The following is an 11,545-nucleotide window of genomic DNA, read 5'->3' on the forward strand; positions in this document are numbered from 1 at the left end:
CTTTTTGAGACAGAGTTTCATTCTTGTTGCCCAGACTGGAGTGCAGTGGCTCGCTGAGACCTCTGCCTGCCAGGTTCAACCAGTTCTCCTGCCTCAGCATCCTGAGTAGCTGGGATTACAGGCGCCTGTCACCATGCCCAGCTAATTTGTGCATTTTTAGGAGACACGGGGTTTCTCTATGTTGGCTAGGCTGGTCTCGAACTCCTGACCTCAGGTGATCTGCCCCCCTCAGCCTCCCAGAGTGTTGGGATTACAGGCATGAGCCACTGTGCCTGGCAGCTTCCTCTTTTCACTGGTTTTGAGTATCTTCCCCTGCTTTTAATTGGGCACATGTAGGGAATTTAGAATTATCTTAATGCCTGTCTAATCATGGTTAATTGGCTGTATCTGCATTGTCCAGTATAGTAGCCACAAACTACAAGTAGCTATTTAGATTTCGATTAAAATTGGATTCGATTAAAATTCAGTTTCTCATTTTCGCTAGGCACATTTCAGGTTCTCAGTAGCCACGTGACTCTGTTGGACAGGACAGATATATATGATAGCTCCCTTATTGCAGAAAGTTCTATTAGGTAATGCTGGGTTATGGGATAGAAACAATATGCATATCAAAGAAGTACCTTAGCTATTTTTTTTCTCCCTAGTACTGTGATATTTTTGATAATTCGATTTGGTGGTCCCCCTCTCTAGCAGCCAATTCAGAATCAGTGGTTGACTATTAAGTGAAGAAGGGGTAGGTGCCTGAAAACTGTAATTAGGTAAAGTATTTTTTGGATGCTTGGGTATAATGTGTAGTATGACTTTCTTTCTGTGCAAGAAACTCTGACCGCATGGCCTGTATTGTTTTTGTGCTTTGGGGTAATTTGGCTGTGCTCTTCTTTTCTAGGTGCTAAGAGATGCCGTTTGCGGGCCCCATCTCTGCCTGAGAATCGGCTCCAGGCACTAGAAGAACCAGCTGATCCTGGGCTCATTGCTTGAATAAGCCTTCACTTCCAGTTGCTCTCCAACGGCTGTGCGAACTACTCGTTTGTCTTAATGATGGGTATTGGTAAGAACACCACATCCAAATCAATGGAGGCTGGAGGTTCAACGGAAGGCAAATACGAAGACGAGGCAAAGCACCCCGCTTTCTTCACTCTTCCGGTAATCGTATTCCCAGTCTTCCTTTCTTGAATCTCTTGAAAGTAGTTTCCAGATGAAATCAACATAGAATTGGCTTTAAAACTCATGTTTTCAGGGAAGGTTAAGGCATTTGCAAACCAAATACTTTATACGTGAAATAGTCTTTCGGCTAACTCTTGGGTATTAGCTGTGCTCTCAGCCTGGAGTCATCTGCTGGGATTAACTCCAGGAAGGAAGCATGCATTGCTGTTAACATTTTAAATCTAGCCCAGTGCTTACTGTGTCTTGGAGGATGTTGAAGGCTTAGTTTTATCTTCAAAAATGTACTCTTAGGAAATAATGTGCAACCCAACATCACACACATTGCAAGGTGGGAGGATGAATGACTTACTGCTTGGAACCTCGCTGTCCATGTGTGTTATGGCAGCAGTGTCCGGCATAGAGGTAGTTTTATCTCAATAAGTGATAGCAGTCAGACAAAGCTGATTACACACATTCATTATATTCAGTAAGAACATTTTTATCCCAGATGTGGGAATGATGACTTGATTTGTATAAAGTTGCCTATAAAGTGTTGGTTTAAAAACTGAAAAATGCTCTTTAGAGAGGTCTTGCCTCAAGACGTTTTCCTCTTAATACTGGAGATGGGGCTAATGGGAAGCATAGTGTTCGAGGATTTCTTCCTCTCTTTTTTCGAGACAAGGTCTTGTTCTGTTGCCTAGGCAGGGGTGCAGTGGTGTCCTTAAAGCTCATTGCAGCCTTGACTTCCCAGGCTTAAACTGTCTTCCCATCACAGTCTCCTGAGTAGCTGAGACTACCAGTGTGTGCAGCCTGTAGTCTACTACAGCTGGCTAATTTTTTCTTCTTTTCGTAGAGATGGGGGTCTTATTATGTTGCATAGGCTGGTCTTGAACTCCTGGGCTGAAGTGATCCTCCTGCCTCAGCCTTCTAAAGCACTGGGATTATAAGCATGAGCCACCACGTCTGGTTTCCAGATTAGTTATTCTTATTAATGTTGCATCTGAAACTATTGGCATGCCCCATGGCCTGATGATAAAGGGACTCAACAGTAAGACTTTGAGGGCAGATGCATCTACAGAGGTGTCAGGATTATTTTTTAAGACTAGGTCTCACTGTGTCCCCCAGGCTGAAGTGCAGTGGCACAATTAAGGCTCACTGTAGCCTTGACCTGGGTTCAGGCAATCCTTCCATGACAACCTCCCAAGTAGCTGGGACCACAGATGCCTGCCACCATGCTCAGCTACTTTTTATTATTTTTGTAGAGGCAGGGTCTCCCTATGTTGCCCAGGCTGGTCTTGAACTTAAGAGCTTGAGCTCAAGCAATCCTCCTGCCTTGGAGGATTTATTATTTTTTTTAAAGAGACTGAGTCTCATGCTTGCCTACGCTGGAGGGCAGTGTTGCAGTCATAATGCAGCCTTGAATTGCAGGGCTCAAGCCATCTGACTCAGACTCTCTAGTAGCTGGGATTACGGGTACATGCCACCAAGCCCGGCTTGAATGTGGCATCTTTAAGCACATTGATTGACTACTTTCATTCACACTTTATTTAGTTATTTTTAAAATAGTATTAATTCTCAGAGAGGTGTTTAATTAATTTTACAACTGGCATTAACATTTCCTTTTTTCCTATAATGAAAAATTTTGAAACTGGATTTTCTTCATTGTTGAAGGCTTAAGGCTGACACAGGTTTTCTAGGGGAAGAGGCGTCAATCAGTTGTTCAAAATTAAATTAGATCAACGTGAAGTGTGAATGGGAAGGTTTCGTGCATGGGGGTTGCCCGGTTCTTTTGTGGCTTTATTTTGCCTTATAGCTCAGGAGATGATTCATTCTCTCTATAGCCCAGGAGATGATTGATTTCTCTCTTCCCTTCACGTTGGGGACAAGGACTTGAGCATGTCTCAACCACCTGCCCTGTCATTATGGCCCAGAATTTAAGATTTACTTTTTCTAGGTTAAACATGTAATATTTTATAGTTAGCAGTTGAATTCATCTATGTTTGTTGTCAGCTTCCTCATTCCCTTTTGTTTCTTATGTTCTTTTTCTTCCCTTTTAAGATACACTGAGAGTCTGTGGATGGTCACCATCTTAGTCTTTGTACATCTGGAAATGATTGTAGTTTGCCCTCCACTATTACATGGACTTCTATGAATGACACACCCCAGCATTCCAGCCTGTCCTCATTTCTCTAGCTGCTTTGTCTAATGATTTGGGTATCTTCCAGCGTTGCCTTCTGGATGAATCCTCTAGTATTTTCCGGTTTACTCTTTTTTTTTTTTGTATACAGTCATGTGTTTGTGTCCAATTTTTATTGCAATGATTATACCTCTTCTAAAATTTTTATTTGATTCATTTCTGCCTATTTTTGGTCCTTAATTTCTTATTATATGTGTTTCTTTTAAATGTGACTTCGTGTAAATCACTGGGAACCCTGATGTACTTATGAAGTCCCTCCTTAGTGTTAAAACACATGGGCTGAATGAAGAAATCCCCCCCAAACAGGCTTTATGTGAGCAACACGGCTGTTTATTCACCTTGGTGTAGGCGGGCTGAAGCAGAAAAGGGCATCAGCGAAGGGCTGTGGGTTAGGAGTTGGTTTTATAGGTTTGGGGTGGGCAGTGGAAAGTTACAGTTTAGGGTGGTTTTTTGCAAGCTGGGAGGGGGTCGTAGGGTGTGGAGTCAGAAGGTTGACCAAGGTCAGTGACAAAGTCCAATAGTCCTATCAATTAGGGTGGGAATAAGGAACAATAGAGAATGTCTCAAAGTTAAGTAAGGCCACAGGGGTTGATCATTTCTTCATCTTTTCATGGTCTTCCACTTACTTTAGATTTTCCAGGAACTCATCTGGAACTCATCTGCAGGTCACAGACGTTAACATGGTGTCCATGGCACTGTCAGTTAGCCTAAAAGACCTTATACCTAGTTGTTCTCTTTCCATCTGGAATCTTCTGGGAATTTCATCTCTTTCTCTGTGCTCCTGTGGGTTTGTGTCTTCTCATTATGGATCCAGTCCTATGGTGGAGCCCTTGTCATCTTCCCCAGGGCTGCCAACCATGGCATGGAAGAGTGAGGAAGCCTGCCAGGTCTGGTTCAGCCCCCACCTTGTTTCCAGGCTGGAGCTGAGGCTGCCTGGCTTAGGGCTTCCAGGCTCAGCACTTCTAGGCTCAGCCCAGCAGGTCCCAATGTCAGCTGCATTTTTTCTATAAGTGTTTTTTTCCCTTCTCCCGCCCCCCGCCACAGGGTCTTATTCTGTTGCCCAGGCTGGAGTGCAGTGGAGCGATCAAAGCTCACTGTAGTCTCAACCTCCTTGGCTCAGGTCATCCTCCCACCTCAGCCTCCTGAGTAGTTAGGACTGCAGGTACCTGCTACTGGGTGGGCCTGGCTAAATTTTTTTTTTTTTTTTTTTTTTGTAGAGATGGCATTTCTCCATGTTGCCAGGCTAGTCTGGAACTTCTGAGATCAAGTGATCCACCTGCCTCAGCCCCTCAAAGTGTTGGGATTACAGGCATGAGCCACCGTGCCAAGCCTGTACATGTTTCTTGTGTATGGAAATGTTTGTCTTTTTCAGCTTGCCTATTTTGAGGTTTTTTCCTTCTATCCTTGTTACATTTTTTAGGGCAGGGTTGGGAAGGAATATTGCTCAAAGCATTAATTTCCAGATCCAACCTAAGTAGCAGTCCCTGTGAAAACATGGGAGCTGGGAATGTGGACGTAAGCCATAGCTGGGTGTAAATATGATGTTAATTTTAAAGTTGATTGAACACTAGAGCCATTTAATTATGGATGTTATAGAATTTTTATCCCAGTCTAGGGCTATAAAAGAAAGCGTTAAAAGGGGAAGAAAATAGTTTTTAAAGTTATGCTAAATTGAACTACGAAGGGTAGGAATAGAGTTGGAATCATAGGTTGGAGCTGCTGGAAGGAGAGAAATAGCAGAGATGGAGATGGCAGAGAGTCCAAACATGAGCTCCTAGGATGATTTGGAGTCAGGATGCCAAACTGGGTCTTAGTCTGAACTCCCAAAGCTCACGATAAAATAGAAAATTACACAAAAGAAGGAAAACACGAAAACAAAAGCTCCTCAAATAATGTTTACAAAGGAATAGTTTGTGGGATGGAGTTTTGGGTTGTGGACAGTTTTGTTAGAAAATATGTTATAGGCGGCCAGGCACAGTAGCTCACGCCTCTAATCCCAGCACTTTGGGAGGGCAAGGCAGGCAGATCATGAGGTCAGAAGTTTGAGACCATCCTGACCAACATGGCAAAACCCCATCTCTACTAAAAATACAAAAAAATTAGCTGAGTGTAGTGGCATGCACCTGCGGTCCCGGCTACTCGGGAGGCTGAGGCAGGAGAATTATTTGAACCCAGGAGGTGGGGGTTATAGTCACCAGAGATTGCGGCACTGCACTCCAGCCTGGGCAACAGAGTGAGACTCCATCTCAAAAAAAAAAAAAAAAAGGTACAGGCTGGGTGAAGATGCTGAGGTCTGTAATAGCACTCTGGGAGGCCAAAGCCAGAGGATCACTTGCAGCCCGGAGTTCAAGACCAGCCATGGGAACATAGAAAGACCCTCATTTATACAAAAAAATTCAAAAATTAGCTGGTTGTGGTGGTATGTGCCTGCAGTCCTAGCTACTTGGGAGACTGAGGTTGGGAGGATTACTTGAGTCCAGAAGTTTGATACTATAGTGAGTTAGTAATTGTGTCGTTGCATGCCAGCCATCCTTAGTGACAGAGCAAGAATTGTCTCCAAAAAAAAAAAAAAAAGGCAAGAAAATTTAATAACAGGAACACAGTACTGCCCGTATTTAATCACCAGTGAAATTGCTACCCTAAGTCAACTTTTAAAGTAGAAGACCATTTTGAATGATTTGCCCATTGTCAGGAAAGAGGTGAGGGGGCTAAGTTACAGTGGGCCACTTCCCACTGCCTGATGGATGGGATTAGTGTGGAGGCAGCTGGTTGGAGGCAGGGGCAGTGGGCTGAGACAGGAAGAATTGGTGCATCTGGGAGATACCAAAGGCATGGGAATAGTAAGAACAGAGGTGAGGCTGAAAGAAGAGATGATAGGAGACTTTAAGGGCCAAAGATGGGGACGTTTCAGATTCCCATCAAGATTTTATACATAAGAACCTGATTAGATGAATGGCGGCTTTGGAGAAATATATGAAGTCTAGGGAAAACCGTAAGTTTGGAGTGTGGGGAAGATGGAAAATGATGGATTTTATCTGAGAAGTTGTGGATTTGAACTGCTGTGCTCCTAGAGCCTGCAAGCACTGGGGGCGTGGGACTTGGAGCACACAGAGGTCAGGAGAGCTGTAAAGACTCATTGTGACGGCTCATGTGGGTGGTGGCTGACCTGTGGGAGAGGGTGCTGGCTGCCAGGCAGAGCTGGCAGAGGAAGACAGGGCCGAGGGTCTCACTTTTGGAGATACCCACATGTGAGTGACTGGGAGGATTACACCAGGACATTGCCGCCCACTAGTGCCTTGTTTCATCCTGGCCTTTGCAAATGTAAATGTTGACAAATAACCAGCATGGTAGCCTGGGCTTTATCTTTTTGTCTGAATCTGTGCTGTCTAATACCATGGCTGCTAGCCACATGTGGCTGTTTACATTTAAATTAAATGCTATTAAATTAAACCTGAAATTCACTTCATTTGTTGCACTAGTCAGGCGCTCCATAGCTACCCACGGCTAGTGGTTAGTCCATCTCTGCTTGCTGGTTAGGGCCTTGTGAGGCTGAAATGCTGGCTCTTATTTCTTCATTTGCCTTGGAATCCAAAGCTGGGCCTTAGGCTGTCAGCTGTTAAGGCATCTAGAGAGAGGTGTGCTGGAGTGCAGCACCCGGTTGGGCACCAGTAACCGGATCTGGCTGCTCCTGAGAACCAGGCGTGGGGGTGTGGCTGATAAGGATCTCATCTTTAGAGATTCTCTAAGGCATCCTGTCTTGGATGAGTGCTTCCTGAATCTTTGAACAAAATAAAACAAAATACCCACACAAACATTTTACAAAGAAAAAGAACACATCCGTATTGGAAAGAGAATGTCGACTAGGAAATTAGATCATGTGGTCAGAGTTGATATCAAATAGGGGGAACATAACAAAAGATCTTCTTCTTATCCCACAGGAATCTAGTTAGGCAAATTCTTGTGTTTTAAAGCCAGCTAGGAAATGTCTAAAAGGGGTGAATGCCCATGGCAAGAAATAGGAACCCCTCCCCCCCCCAAAAAAAGGCAAAAAAGTCCTGATGAATGACATTGGTCATACCCTAAGGACATTGGTCCCAAAGTACAGAAGGAAGCACCACCAGTGAAAAGCTGTGTGTTTGCTCCACAGTCCTGGAACCACCTGAACCTGGAAGCCCAGTTAACAGCCAGAACTTCCTGTTAGCACAGGCCTGGCTGCAATACAGCCTCTCATTTCAGCACGTCATCATTCAGAGTCAGGAAAAGCATTTAAGCTTCCTTAAGCTTTTATTTCTTTTAACAGCTTTTATGAGAGTATTTGGGTATCAAGAGTAGATTATTCTGTCTGGAGATATTAACAGCTTGGACTGAGGAGTAGCGTTATGAGGTTCAGTCTTAGCAGAGAATGGGAGAGATACTCCTGAGTGTTCATAAGAACCTACCACTTTTCATCTCCCCCCCGTGTGTATTCTTCAGAACATGTAATGGGAAGCCCACAGCCTCACGTTCCTGCACTGACTTAATGTGGCTGGTGCACACACCCAGTGACCAGCTGCTTATAGCCCAGTGGGGGAGACATGGCAAGACAGCCAGCATACCACCAGCTGGTTTGAATCCAGCATGGGTGCTGTGATGATGTCCATGCGAGACTCTTGCCCAGCTGTGTTGTAGGGTAGGCCTTGATGGTCAAATGAAGGTTCCCAAGGGAGATAACATGGAACTCCTAAAAAATGTCTAGGTATAACAGGTCAAGAGGAGGGAGACTGAGGGCCTCTCAGCTGAGGGTGGGCATGGCTGTGTCCTGCTGTGAGTGCAAGCTTAGCGCAGAGTACAGTGGAGGTGGAGATGAGCAGTGGGGATGCTGAGGAGAGATCATAGTAAAATTGCTCGTTTTGGGTAGGAAATTCCTGCAGTGGGTGCTGGGGCAGGAAGAGTCTGGAGATAGGAAGGCAAGTTAGGGTGCTAGTGCATCCAGGTACGAGCTGATAGTGATCTGACCTGGAAGGCTCGGAGGAAAGGAATTCTTCCATTCAGCAGATGGTTATTGGGCACCTGCTTCATGTGAGGCTCTGAGAACACAGCTAACACAGCTGTGGAACAAGCCCAGTTCCTGCTGTCCTGGAATTGGCCTCCTAGTGATGGTAGGAGGAGAAAAATAGTAAAGAAACAAGCAAATACATCAATCTTGTGGCAGCTGGCCACTAATTCTGTGAAGAAATATAAATCAGGGAGGGGGATAGTGAGAAATAGAATGTGAGGTCAGACAGTGATCATATAGGACCTGCAAGCTATTCATTATTTTATCCTTTCGAAAATAGGAGCTGAGTGCCACTCGTAGGTCTGGGCTCTACTAGAGAACAGCAGCAAATAGACAACAATCCCTGAGCTTCCATCCTTTTTTTTTTTTTAAGACAGAGTCTTGCTCTATTACCCAGGCTGAAGTGTGGTGGCATCATCATAGCTCACTGCAGACTTAACCTCCTGGGTTTAAGCCATCCTCCCAGCTCAGCCTCCTGAGTAGCTGGAATATAGGCACATGCCACTGTGCTCTGCTGATTTTTAATTTTTTTTTTTTTTTTTTTTTTTTTTTTTTAGAGATGGGATCTTACTGTGTTGCCCAGGCTGATCTCAAACCCCTAAGCTCAAGCAATCCTCGTGCCTCAGCCTCCCAAAGTGCTGGGATTACAGGCAGGAGCCACTTTGCCTGGCCACAGGGCTTCCTTTCTGGTGTGGTAGACAGGCAATCCACAATAGGAATAAGTCAAATGTGTAGATGTTAGATATTGACAAATACTAGGGAAAAAAATAAGGGAGAGATATGGATGCTGAAAATTCAGGTGGCCAGGAAAGGCTACACCAAGAAGTCAGCCTTTGAGTAAAGTCCTGGAGGAGTTGTGGGAAGCCTGTGTGTGGGCCTCAAGGACAAAGGCCTCTTGGCCAGGGTGGGCATTGACCAGAGATTCTGTAGGCCTTATAGTCCTGACCAGGATGTTGGCCTGAGACAAACCTTTGGAGGCCTTTGAGCAGAGATGTGACATGCTCTGCCTAGTGGGGGGTAGGCTGAAGAGGAAAAGTAGGAGGCCAGGCAGGAGCTGATGGCTCTGGGACAGGCGTGCTGACAGCAGCTGCAGCCTGGGTGCTTGCCCTGCGGAGGTGGGAGAAGCCACCAGGCCCTGCAGCAGACCTGGCCTCTGTGCTTTTGGGCTGGATGAGGGTGGGAGCAAATCCTTTCTAAAAGAGAAACCCATTCCAGGCGTTGAAAAATAAGTCAGCAGAAACCCTGACTCTGGAGGGAGAGTAGGGAGGAGCCACAGTGGAGGAAGGGTTGGCTGGAGGTGTGGCCAGGAGCTTTGAAAAGAAGGGGAGAGGTTCTGTCCTGGAAGAGACTCCTGGAAGGAGCTGCAGAAGGAGACCTGGGGCTCGTGGGGCTGTGACCTGATGGGTGTGCCTAGCAGGCAGGAGGTGAGTGGGACAGAGTGGCGGTGCTCAGAGCTTTGCGTTGTGAGGATGCCCTGCAGCAGGGAGAGGAGGGCAGCCACCAGGACCGGGGACCCATGCTCCTTTCTTTCCTTTTCTGTGTCCCTTCCCTCCGTCTTCCTCCTGTCCCTCTTTTAAGACAAGTGACCTTGGCAGAAGAACGTAGGGATGTACATCACCAATGGGTGAAAAAACCATTTAATGGCTGCTTCGTTTTTGTGAACCCCTGACTGTGTGATGACAGATTTGAATATGCCCATTTTCAGCAGTGAAAAGAAAGCAAAAAGGTTTTTTGGTGCAAATACTTTTCATTCTAAAAACCAAGCAAGGAAGCCCAGAACACGTCCTTGTTCTTGTGACTTTAGCACCAGGTGCTGTGAATTTCCTTTTTGTACATCGCTAAATAGAGAGTTTGGAGTACTTAGATCTTAAAATGAAAAGTCTCGCTTGGATGGTAATAATAGTTGTCTGGGAAAATGTTCTTTCTGTAAGAATAATAGATCCTGGGATTGACTATATGATTCCAAGAAGGGCCTGAGGATGAAGAGAGACTTTCCTGGAGTTGGCCGAGGGAATTGGTTTAATTCTCCTCTTTCTGTAAGATGAGAGTTTTAATATACTGCATAATGACCATGATTTAGGGCAGGGGATGCTCTTAAGAGCTTGAAGTGAAACAACCAAGATGAGCAGCTTTTTCTGTTTTAAAATGTGTAAGCTGGGGGGAAAAAGTGTTAAAAAGGGAATATGCCAATATATGCTTTGAAATGGAAACATCGAAACTGTGGAATGCAAATGAAGAGTTTTGTGCATGGTAAGATATTCTTTTCATTAGCTCCCTCCTTCCTACCTCCCTCCCTTCAAGATGGGGTCTCACTATGTTGCCCAGGCTGGTCTCAAACTCCTGGGCTCAAGCAGTCTTCCCACCTTGGCCTCCCAAAGTGCTGGGATTACAGGCATGAGCCACCACACTTAGCCCTAGATTTTTATCTTAAAAATTAATTTTTTTCCTCTGGTTTTGAGGCTTCAGATAGTCTATCATATTGTAATATACTTTTAATTTGAACAGAGTTGGGGTAGTTTTAAATGAAAGGAGAGATGTTAGCATAGAAAGTACACATCTAATAGTGGGGAAGCACACAATTTGGTATGAATAAAGATAGCAAGAAATTCTTGCCACCATCTCTTACTATAGCAGGCTTACAAAGTTAATCAGCATTTTGGCCATCTCTTACTTTTTTGTGTGTATTTTAAAAATTTATTTTAATTTATTAATTTTTTTAATAAAAAAATTAATTTTTTATTAATTAATTTTAATAATTAATTAATGGGGTTTCACCACGTTGGCCAGGCTGGTCTCAAACTCCTGACCTCAAGCAATCCACCTTCCTCGGCCTCCCAAAATGCTGGGATCCTAGGCGTGAGCCACCACGCCTGGAGTTTTTTTTTTTTTTTTTTTTTTTAAGACAGTCTTGCTTTGTTACCCCCAGGCTGGAGTGCAGTGGCATGATCTTGGCTCACTGCAGCCTCCACCTCCCGGGTTCGAGCAATTCTTGTGAAATAGCTGGAACTACAGGTGTGCACCACCATGCCCAGTTAATTTTTGTATTTTTTGGTAGAGACGGATTTCACCACGTGGGCCAAGTTGGTCTCAAACTCCTGAACTCAAGTGATCCACCCATCTTGGCCTCCCAAAGTGCTGGAATTACAGGTGTGAGCCGCTGCACCCGCCCT

General features: G+C 44.9%; 1 protein-coding gene across 6 annotated transcripts in view; it reads left to right on the plus strand.

The window, feature by feature from the left end:
• Positions 1-11,545, plus strand: part of SLC23A2 (solute carrier family 23 member 2) — a 139,303-nt gene that overhangs the window by 60,549 nt on the left and 67,209 nt on the right. For all 6 annotated transcript variants that reach the window (XM_037736914.1, XM_017524005.1, XM_017524007.2 and 3 more), the window contains one exon: positions 887-1,143. In XM_037736914.1, the coding sequence (XP_037592842.1) occupies positions 1,036-1,143 (108 nt within the window). In that variant the 5' untranslated portion in view covers positions 887-1,035. The remainder of the gene's footprint in view (positions 1-886; positions 1,144-11,545) is intronic.

Source organism: Cebus imitator, unplaced genomic scaffold (genome assembly GCF_001604975.1).
Source record: "Cebus imitator isolate Cc_AM_T3 unplaced genomic scaffold, Cebus_imitator-1.0 Scaffold31, whole genome shotgun sequence".
NCBI lineage: Eukaryota > Metazoa > Chordata > Mammalia > Primates > Cebidae > Cebus > Cebus imitator.